The 12261-nt window shown below is 33.7% G+C and overlaps 1 protein-coding gene across 2 annotated transcripts in view; it reads right to left on the reverse strand.

Annotated features, from left to right (window-relative positions):
* The window catches only part of Exoc6b (exocyst complex component 6B), a 607479-nt gene that overhangs the window by 352573 nt on the left and 242645 nt on the right, over nucleotides 1-12261 (reverse strand). For both annotated transcript variants that reach the window (XM_077791770.1, XM_077791769.1), the window contains one exon: nucleotides 6571-6747. In XM_077791770.1, coding sequence (XP_077647896.1) covers nucleotides 6571-6747 — 177 coding nt within the window. The remainder of the gene's footprint in view (nucleotides 1-6570; nucleotides 6748-12261) is intronic.

Consider the following 12261-nt stretch of genomic DNA (forward strand, 5'->3'; position numbering starts at 1 on the left):
AATATATTGATTAAATACCTAGGAGTAGGAGTGGAAGGCCATATGATAAAGGTACATTAACTTTTTAATAAACTTCTAAAAAATTATCCACAGTGATTGTACCATTTCACATTTTCCACCCGATATGTCAACTGCTCTATGTACTTGCCAATACTTGATATTCAGTGTATTTTTTTTATTTTTGCTATTTTAATATATGTGCGTCTGAAACACTCTTTTATAAGAAAATAGTAGAGATCACTATGTTCATATATAGGTTGGCTGACTAAACTATGCTATAGCCAAACAATGCAGTAGTGGCTAGCAATAAAAATAGAATGAGAGGATTTCTATGGACTGATAAATAATTTTGACTCAGGTGTTTTGTCACAGCAATGGAAAGCCATGTAACACAGCAATCAATTTAACATTTTTTAAAGCCCTGTGTAAACCAACGAACCATCTTAAAGCTATTTCTGGCCTATGGGCTGCCAATTTGGTTTAATGAAAATGAATTTATAATGGCATCCTTTATTTCACTTTAACTTACTGAGTAATAATCCTCATTTTTTGCTACCTTTCTGTCAATAGAAAGCTTTTACACAAACCACTTAAAATATGGGTCAAATATCAAAACAACTACTATGTTTTACAAGAAATTTGACACAAACTAATTATTGTCACTATTTTGTAGGTGAGAAAAAGCAGAGAAATTTACATGATTTGCTACAATAGCACAAGGATTGGACTATGTATCTTTAAATACAAGTCTTATTTGCGCACTTTCCAATCATCCTGTGTTGAGCCCCCTAAAATTAATATGTTGAAGCTTTAACCCCCCAATGTGACTGTATTTGCAAAAGGTGCCTTAAAGTTAAATAAGGTCATAATGGGAGCCCTACTCCAACAAGACTGATGTCATGTTAACAAGCAAGAGAAACAGACACCAGGGACATATATAAAAAGAAAAACTTGAAGGCAGCCATCTATAAGCCAAGGAGAGGGGTTATAAGAGAAAGCAACCATGCTTGAACTTTGATCTTGGACTTCCCCCTCACTCCTGAATTGTGAAAAACTAAACTTCTGTTGTTTAATCCTCATCTTCTGTTAGTATTTTGTTAAAGCAGCCCTAGCACATTAATACACTCTGCCACCTCAAAATTAGTATAATGCCACAATCAAGACATTCCTAAAGGTTCTAAAGTACATGGCATTCATATGCAAATTAGTAAATCCATCTGCTAATTCCATGTTTCAAAGGACACACACACCAAAATCTGGAGAGCTACACCTGACATGAATCATTTGATGAACAAACATTTATTTCATTGTAGGTTGGCCTGGATGTCAAGGTGGCTAGTGTTCCTTAACAGCTTGAAAACAAATTAAAAGAGATACAAACTAAAATTTGTCAGAAGTGTGCTACCAAGGAAGTATTCTAAGAATGAAGGAGATCTGAAGTAACCTAGAAACAAAGAGGAAATCATGAACCATGTATGTGTATGTGCGTACGCACCCGCGTGTGTGTTATGTGTTTGTGTTAAGTACTGAACACGAACATTGTACTACTGGGCTACATCCCCAGTCTTTTTATTTTGAGATGGGTTCTCACTAAGCTGCCAGGGTTGGCCTTGAACTTGTAATCTTCCAGCCTCAGCCTCCAGAGTAGCTTGGATTACAGACATGTGTCACCTTTTTGAAACAATTTTTTATTCAATACTGCTTCATTTTAGCAACTTTTTGTATATATTGGATGAGAGTCATCAGTCTATGCAAATATACACTACCAAAAAATTGTCAACTGATATTTCACCTTTATCTAAAAAAAAAAAAGTCATAATGTTGTAATAGGAACTATTTACACTCATACCATTATATGTATCAAGCATTTCACTTAATCCTCACAACAGCCCTACTCACAGTAGATATTATTGTTCATCTTTTCACAAACAATATGTCATCTTGAGAGTTTCTTTGCATTTTGTTTTCAAATGTCTCAAAATGGTACTCCCGGTGAATACAAACAATAAATACATTCTCAGTCCAAAATGTTCACTACTTTTAAAAACTGTTTTAAAGTCCTCCCTAGACAATTGAAGAACATTAAAACATGCATATATCATGATACAAAATAGAGATTCAAATCAGATTCCCCAAATGATACATATTTTCATTGAAAATCTAAATAATTAAGTTGTTCATCAAAAACAGTTAAATATCATACATGATTAATCTAAAAAAAAAAAACTTTTCTTAATTGTGACCATTTGACTGACTTACTCAAAAATATAGAGAAAATTTTACTAGGAAATATTTTTCTTTCCAACACTTTTCAGCAATCACTAAGAGATGTACTATACTTCAACAAAACCTGGGGGGAGAGGGCCTAACTTCATCAGCAGGTTCAACATGGGAGTTGGTTTTTCCATCCAAGATGGTAATTTACTACTAGGACTCCATTTTCATTTCCCCAGGCTACTAAATTTTCCCATCTCTAAATAAACTTTATTTCGGTTTAATAATACATTAATTTTCTGCCTCATATGTGCAAAGCCATGTTCTAGGGGTTTGGGTTTTCCTACCTACTTCATTCCATGATCTCCTATTAAGAAATACCATTAAGCTAAAGACATAGCAAATAATCTACAACTGTCATTCTACTCAAAGAATGTATTAAGTATTTTTCCATTAAAAGTATACAAAAGGGTTAAAAAGTCTTAATTGAAAGAATAAGAAAGTAAATTTGTTAAATCAGAATTATAAAATTTCAAAAAAAGAGGAAATATCAAATTTCATTTGCAATACTGGTACCCAACTATAAGGAACAGATTTTAGTACACAAATACAACTTTCTCTTCAAGTATCGAATTTATTACCAGAATATTTATAAATCATTTTATTGGAAAATCAATATGAGACCCAAACACTCATGAGTTTATTTTATTTATATACTAAAGAAACTTCCTCAAGGTCCTTTACAGTCCTGCAACTCAAAGTATGCTGCAGAGACCAAAAGTACCCTCCTTTGCTGAGACCTTGGTAAAAATGCAGACTCACTCTGATTGCCAACGTTCAGTATCAGAATCTGCATTTTGATATACTTCCCAAGCATTTTCTTACATACATTTGAGTTCAAGAAGTACTGCCCTGTATCATGGGAGCTTAAGTTGGCTCCTAGGAGTAATGAATTTCATGAATCCCTTTAAATTTCATGCAGAACTTTTTGCAAGTATATAAACACACATTTCACTAAGGAAAGACTCTGTATATTTTTATCACACTCTCAAAATAATATATGACCCCAAATAGATTAAGAACCACTACCCTATAGGAATCTATGCAGTGGCTATCATGCACACAGTTAAAAGTCACAATACTCCAAAAACTATGAGGCTCTCAATGAGGTCCATTAAAGAATGACAAGAATGAAGGTCAGAACGTCACAGTGGGTCACGAAAGACCTTATCTGAAGAATTTATTCACACCATGCAAGAACTATGCCAAGAAACCAGTTTAGAGACATCTAAATAAATAATTCTCTACATGAGGTTTGAGATTAAGAATGTGCACTTGAAGAAGATTCAAACTGAGAAGTAAATAGATATAAGGTAGGATTTTTTTTAAAAGGATAGGATGCCATCAGATGACAGTGAAATGCCAAATTCTTGTTGTAAGAGCTCAATCAGCAATCTTCAACATGAATTCTGTTTAATTTGGGATACTGAATCATTTAAAAATATTAACTTCCAAATACATTCTTATAATAGTTCCTTGATGAGGAAATCCCAACATATTTGACTAGTCCCACTTTCCTCATCTTCTCTTGACCTTATAGGACAAAGCAAAGAAGAAGAATGGCACATAAATTAAAAGAAACATTCTCATGATCTTCACTGAATTAAGTGCCAAAGAATGTTTCCTATTTAGAACAGGGTATATAATTCACTCTTTGATATTATCATCTAACCATCTCGTCAAGGAGTAAGAATACACTTTATGTCCAAATTCTGTTTCCATAAGCCATTCTGCAAATTTAATTTCCTTGATGGGTACTTAAAATGTTAAAAAAAAAATTAACTTGTCTTTCTTGAGACTGTATTAAACCACCATTGTAAATGGCTACCTGTGATAAGTCCAGTACTTCACAGTCGGGTCCCCAGGGTGGATCCATATCCTACATACTAGTCATCTTGGGCAAGAAAAGAAAATACCAGAAAATATTCAAAGAGATCAATTCCTTTCTGCCTCTATCTATCTCCATGGATTATAAGGAAAAAAAAAAAAAACAGCAAGTTCTTCAGTCTAAAGTGACCCATTAAATCACATTCAAAGGACTTTTCTTGATTTTATAAAGAGCCATTAAGAGTTCTTACTATCAAAGTATAATAGGGACTGAGATCAAACTGTTAGGCACTGTTAACTATTTACCTTGTTTACATCATAAATATCTCCTAGTATAGTATAAATTTTAGGTCATCTAAGTACAATTACTCACTTAAATTACAGAAATGTGACCCTTAAACAATAAAAACTAAATAAAAGAATGTAGTACTTTAAACATACAATAGTCCCTCAGACATTCAACCCAACTAAAAGCTAATGTTTCAGACATAAACAATTTGGTATTTGTTTTTCAGCCCAAACAGTTCAAACAACGTCAACTTGATTTTTGAAGTTAAAGGAATAATAACAGGGACAGGCACACTGACAGTAGTGATGCATAACAGAAGTCAGCAAGAAAGACTAATAAAAATAAGATAAAAATTAATATTTGTTGACCATTTTTTATGGAGCTGACATTTACATAGATCCAGGATTATTATCTTTACTTGGCACATGAAAACACTTAATGTTTCAACAATTAAACAATTTACCCAAAATTACAAAATTAGATGGTGACAGGTTTGGGGGGCATGGTTTTAGGCATAATAGGAGAGGAAGAAGGATAGTAAAGGTGTAAGAGGGGACAAGAATGGGGAAGAAATAGTTAGCCTAGTTTTACCTGAAAAATTAAAACAATGAAAAGAAGATGAGCACTTAAAGGGCAAAAGAGGTTACTGAGTTCAGGAGTAAAAATGGTTCCTCACACGCTAACGGCCATCTTTAAAGTAAATTATATAATTACTGATAACTTTTTAAAATAAAATAGCAGAGCCAGGATTCGAATAGCCTATTTGACTCCAAAGCTCATGCTCCTAAATACTGTACTCACAAAGAAACTGATTAAGTATGAAATAATAAATATTTAGAATAAATATGGTAATAGGAATCTCAAATGTCACTGTAATTGTAGTTTTAATAACATTTTATACTTCCAACAACAAATAAGGATATAAAAATATGTACTAGTTAAGCCACTTTATCTAATTCTTTGCCTGACAGTGACACAGAACTAATAATCTAAGAGGTTATAGATATGTTACAAAACTCCCAAATACCCCATAATCAACTGCTTCCAAAAACATACTCTCAGCTTTTAGGAATGTTTTTATATTTTAAATCCAAATCATTTCTCAAGACAATGAAATCCATCTTCCTTTTTTAAATAACATCTTTTATTGATCTCAAATAACTGTTCTAGATTTAGTTTATGGTCATTTGGACCTCTGGTCTCTAGATCAGGTAAACTCTACTCTTTCCTTAATGTAGTATATCGTCAGTATAGAATCAAAAACTCTGAATCTTTTAAAAAATGGAAAAATATACTTAAAATCTAAGTTCTTTCAAAAGAATCAAAATTTAAATTCTTTTTTTATTTAATTGATTTTATTTTTTAATACACGAGAGCAAAATGCATTACAATTCTTATTACACATACAAACATACAAAACACAATTTTTCATATCTTTGTATATAAAGTATGTTTATGCCAATTCATGTCTTTATACATGTACTTTTCTTTTGCATTACAATTCTTATTCATATATATACCACAATTTAAGCTAAAAAGTTTCTTCTCAGCAAAAGAAACAATCTGTAAGTGAACAGAGAGTCTACATCCTGGTAGCAAATCTTTACCCACACATCAGATACAGCACTAATCTCCAGGGTATATAAAGAACTCAAAAAGCTAAGCATCAAAAAAACAAATAACTCAATCAACAAATGGGCCAAGGATCTGAACAGATCCTTCTCAGAAGAAGATATACAATCAATCAACAAATATATGAAAAAATGTTGATCATCTATAGCAATCAGAGAAATGCAAATCAAAACTACTCTAAGATATCATCTCACTCCAGTCAGAATGGCAGCTATTATGAAGACAAACAACAATAAGTGTTGGCGAGGATGTGGGGAAAAGGGTACACTCATACATTGCTGGTGGGACTTCAAATTGGTGAAGCCAATATGGAAAGCAGTATGGAAATCTGGGAACCACCATTTGACCCAGCTATCCCTCTCCTCAGACTATACCCAAAGGACTTAAATTCTTTTCATGTATCTTTAATTCCTTTAAATTAGGGCTCATCTGAATTCAAAATGAGATCACATTTTGAATAATCAGAAGATCACAAAAAACTATTATCTCAAGCAAACTATATTTAGGCTTAAAAATAATCTCATTTATACAATTCAAACATTAGTTACCTCTTCATCATCTTCCTCATCTTCAACATCCAGAATTCCTGAATCCTGTTCTGACTTGGGGCTAGTGCTTTCCATCTCTGTATCAAAGATCGTATATGCATCTTTCTTAGATTTTCTCTTGCTGCCTATTCTGGGTTGTTGCAAGACAATGTTATCCAGGTTTCTTTGTTGCTGAGCCTAGGATACAGAAAAATAACACACATGGACGGGGGGTGGATAAAGAAACAACACTTAATCAAGCTGATAATGAACTTCCAATTTTGAATAAATTAGTTTCTTACAGAAAATACAACAAAATTCCTTAATATATAAATTTTTAGCCCCAGATACAAAATCTAACATACTGATTAATTAATTTTTAACCCTAAAGTTATTTGGTCTTAACTCACTGTCCAATTAACACAGGAAAAAAAGATAATCAGTCAACATTATCATAAAACTTTTCAAATATATCCACTAAATTACCATTTCCATATAAGTAGTCAAGAAATTAGTACAAATGCCTAAATTTTATCTCTTAGAACAAAATGCCACAATGAATGGTTAATAATGGTTAAAGGAAATTGTTAAGGAAAAATTAATTGGAATTAATTAATACATTTGAACTTAGGGGACTTTAATAAATAATTATATGAATATAAGATACTAATAAAATATAATCAGAAGGATGAATTATCTAAGAAATGAATTTTTTCTGAGGTTTAACTAATGAATCCAACGGGACCCTTTGATCATGACCTATGGAAAAGAGTTTTAAAGGGTTTCTTCTTTGGAGCTTATACAGAAAAGGAAGTGTAATCCACTCAGCCTAACATAATGACTAAAATTACAGTATGGTTTCAATAGATGCAAAGAGGTGGGAAATGTGACTATCCAGAGTCAACAATAGGAGCATTAAACCACACAGGACTAGAGCTGGAAGTGACCTCAATTACCACTCAGGAAACTGAAGCTAGAGGACAAAGTGTCTGTTTGAGGTCTCAAGGCTAGTGAATGATAAAACAGAGGCTCAAAGTGTGATTTCCAAATTCCAGATCACTGATCCTTCCACTACACCAACAGTCCCTCAAAACATGACAAAATGTTTTCCAAGATAAGGATTTTGTGGCCAAATGAATGGGGAAACACTACACATGATGTAGCCTTGTGGATATACAAAATGCTTGATTACAGGATGAAAGTTTGGAGTAGTAAGATTTTAAAGAAACTTATTTAATTTGGTTAAAGCCAGCACATTCCAAAACAACATTTCCCAAATTGAACTTTCTTTTTTTTAGTGTAATATTTAGCATTATGCCATGATACAAAGCTTGAGCATGTGACATCTCAGAACATACACTCTAATTAATATATGATAATTTTCCTCTGTGACAAGTTGAAACAGGAGAAAAATCAGTGTCTTCAAATCTTCTGAATGAGATTAAGGAATATAGGATAAACATTATAGTGTAAGAAGTTAGTTCAGGCACTGGTCAAATGAAACAATTATAATAGGCCAGAGAAAAACTTGAAGTATGTGAGCTGGTTTCTGCCAAGAAAATAAGAAGAGTCTACATTCCAGAGATTTCAATCAATGGACAAACCTGTTTCTCTGCATATTACCCATTGATATTTTGATTTGATTTACATAAAATACATGGCTTCTTTAATAAACTGGTCTAGAGGAGGTACCCAAAAACATTAACTTAGATTTGTACATAACACACATATCCTCCAAGCATTAGAGATCCCAAATAAAATAGAACATTCTTTATATTCTTCTCACAAGTAAGATGTTTTTCCCATCTATGTTCAGTACAAGCCACACAGACGGGATCAAGAGCTCTGGGAAGGCACAAAAGAAGGCAGAACTTCTAAAGCTTCCATATTTAAAAAAGCAATCCCTAAAATGAAGAGTGATCACTTGCTCACTTTAACTCTACCTTCTTTCAGTACACCAAAACCTTTCTTTCATAAGTAGATTTTATTAAATTCCAAATTAATAACTTTTTCAACATCAATAAAATGTCTCAAGGGGCTGGAGATGTGGCTCAGCGGTAGCGCGCTCGCCTGGCATGCGTGTGGCCCGGGTTCGATCCTCAGCACCACATACAAACAAAGATGTTGTGTCCGCCAAGAACTAAAAAATAAATATTAAAAATTCTCTCTCTCTCTCTCTCTCTCTCTCTCTCTCTCTCTCTCTCTCTCTCTCTCTCCTCTCTCACTCTCTCTTTGAAAAAAATAAAATAAAAAATAAAAAAATAAAATGTCTCAAAAGCAATCAAGAGGAGCCAAACTAGATACTGTCACTGAAACTTCAAGTGATAAAAATCTAGAAAGGGTCTTATGAAAGTATTTTTAGATTTTCTATGAGTTTTTTTTCTATTTTAGTTGTCATCTGGTTTTCCTAGTCATATAGAAGATGCAAAGTCATTTTGGCCAAATCAGAAAATTGTTACAGTGAATCCTTTGCTACAAATCAAAGTGTTTCAAGTTGTATACTAAAGCTCTGTCTGAATGGATAGGCTTTTCCAATCTGTAAAGAAATCCTCAGGGATCTGCCAAGCAGGAAGGGCCAAGTTGGAAACACCAAATTTCGGGTGGAACAACATGATACAAAATGTGTGTTTTGAAACTGGCATGAAGTAGTGAGGACAAAATATAGACATAAACATATAAGAACATAAATGAAAATGTGAAAAAAATCCATAAAAGCACTTTGGAGATCTTTCTTAACATGCTCAGTGGTTTTTACCAGGACCACTTATTCTATGCATAAAAGTTAACTCCTAGAATAATGTGCCAGAGAAGCAGGTGACTGATTTCTACCAACTGAGTTGGATTAGTAGGAGAAGGGCACAAAGCAAACACATAGTTGCTGGACCTTAGAAAACACTTAGGCATTTTCATTTTCTTTACTGTTCATTCTCTTTGTGAATTAATTTTTATACATTTCATCATCTATACTGTAATATATGGTTTCCTAATAGATAGAAACTGAATGAGTTTCACACAAAACACACACACACACACACACACACACACACTCCTCTTTTACTACTCCTTTCACTCTCCCTACCCAGTAGCATATCTGGTTTCCTATTATTAATATTTCCTACCATCACCTCCCTTCCAACATCACTGCACTGTCTCTGCCAACTGTAGCCAGGCTCTTCTTAACCTACAATGTTCATCATGCAAATCAGGCGATAAGCAACTTTAAAATAAGGTAAATGGGTGCAGAGGAGGGATTAAATAAGCAAACTCCAAACTACATAATCTATCACTTGGATTTTCCCATAGTGGAAGCTGAGTATATTTTCCAAAGTATTCATCAGTACTCTCCACCCTGAATCTTCCTCTTGGATCAGACTCCAATATACTCCTAATATACTGGGTGAATTTGCACTGACGTACCTTTACTCTCGTCATTTCTCTACGTGATGACTCCTCCCTGCCTGAATCAAAACCCCAACTAAAATTCTTTTTCCATTAGAAAGCTTCTCTTTCAAAGCACCCTATGAGTTAGGCAGTAAGAGAGGGCATTCGTGTGTTGAATGCCTACTTGGTATCAAGGCAGGCATTGTGCTGCATGCTGGGTATGCTAAGAAATAAAATGAAGTCTCTGACTCATGAGCCTCCCATCTCACTGTTACAGGGAAGAGGCAAATAAGTAGATGAAGTTCAATGAAATATGTATAATAATTGAAATAAATAGATAACAATGATTGCACAAAGCAAAATGTAATCAGATCTGCATGGAAGAGTTTCAGGCAAGACTTCACAAAGGACCAGGTATCGAATGATATTCTTAAAAGATAAGTATTTTTTCAAATGAATGTAGAGGGAAAGGATAACTATTCCAGAAGAAGTAAATAGCATAAAAAGGACTACATATGAAAAAACATTATCTACCAGAAACGATAAGAAACTTTAAATAATTAGAACAGAGCATGAGTTATGAAGGATTAACAAGAAAAAAAGTTAAAAATGCCACATAAAACAACTTCAATGTTAGCAGGCAATGGAGAAACAATGAAAGAATGTAAGCAAGGGGAAAACAACATCAGCTTTACAGTTCAGACAAATCTTCTAGGTACAGAGGAGCAATTAACTGGGAGAAAATAAAAACTAGAAGCAGGAAAATACATATAGACTAGTCCACATAACAATGATAAGAATTTGAATTGAGGTAGCAGAAGATATATAAGAAACATAAGGAAAATAATTTATTGATTTTCATGTTGTACATGGAAGAGAAGAAGGAAAAGTAACTCCAATTGTTCTGGCCTTGATGACTAGCTGGTGGTACGATTCCAAACAACAGGAAACATGAAAATAGCAGGCCGAGTGTAGGACTGAGAAAATGAGTTCAGTAAACCTACTGGATATTCAGGTGAAAATGACACTGAAGCACCTCAGTATACCACTTTTCTCTCTTTGAGAGTAAGAAACACTACACTACCGTATTTTGGAATCCCCTAAGTCCAGACACATTGACATACACATAGTAAGTTTACATATATGTTTACTATGTAAAGGCAGGAGATAACAAAAGAAATCCATGTGAGAATGAGATTGAGCACCAAAACAGAAAGGGATTTCCATGAGATACATTACTTGGCTACTCTTCTTACTTATGATAAGACAACAGCAGCTAAGGACTACGGGAGTGACTATAAGAATTACCTAATCTGAACTATTAACCTAAAAAGTCACAATTAACACTTTTAAAACAGTCAAAAATTGTCTATGAGGCATCCTATGTATGTCATTAAAATAAAGATTTACCGTAGAATATAATTTCCAAAGGTACCTATCTAGAGCCAGTTAAAATAAGAATCAAAAACAAGACTCCTGTTTGTTAACCGGATACTGACCTCTAGTGGATCAGAGCAGTGCATATAAACGACCGTTAAAACCAGAAACTAGTTGAAAAATGAAGGTTTTAGACCTATAGGTTGGATGTCTAATATAATTACTATACATAGGTTTCAATAACAGGGTGTTATAATACATAAGAAAAGTTTCATGGAGTAATATAGGTCTTTAAATCTAATATTTGCAATTTATTAATTCAATAATTTTGGGTAAGTTACTTCACTTCTCTGTGGAACATACCCACCCATAAATAAAAAACAAGATTAATCAAACCCATCTCAGAGGTATCTCAAGGATTAAATAAGATAATATATATGAAGTAATTTAAATTAAAACAAAACACACTAAAATATAAGCTCCACCTGTCTTCCCTCTTAAAATGAGATGGGAATTTTGTTTCACTATCTAGTGTGGAAGCATCTGAAACCTAGCAATATTTAGACACATGAACATTAATGGCACCAAATTTTGCCTCTGTATGCATTTCCAGTACTATGTTTCTGTACAGGACACTTCCAAAGATCCATTCAGCCTCACCTCTTATTTCAGCTATCAGCAGCAGCCAGAGCTGAACAGAGTTAGAAGCAACCCATAATGTAACCAAACACCAGCTCAGAAACTTACAGTACACCTCTAGCTTCCTGCCCTGAGGCTTTTATAACACCACCATGTGGAGTCCTACAAGAAATAACTTAGCACTCATGAAGCGCACTTCAAAAGTGAAGCAATCCATAACATGGAGCTAAAAGATAAATGCTTCCCCTCTGTTCCTCCCACAGTCAGTTCCTCAAGACTTCTCAAAAAATCATGTGGATTAAGGAACCAGGCTGC

Source organism: Urocitellus parryii, chromosome 12 (assembly GCF_045843805.1).
Source record: "Urocitellus parryii isolate mUroPar1 chromosome 12, mUroPar1.hap1, whole genome shotgun sequence".
NCBI lineage: Eukaryota > Metazoa > Chordata > Mammalia > Rodentia > Sciuridae > Urocitellus > Urocitellus parryii.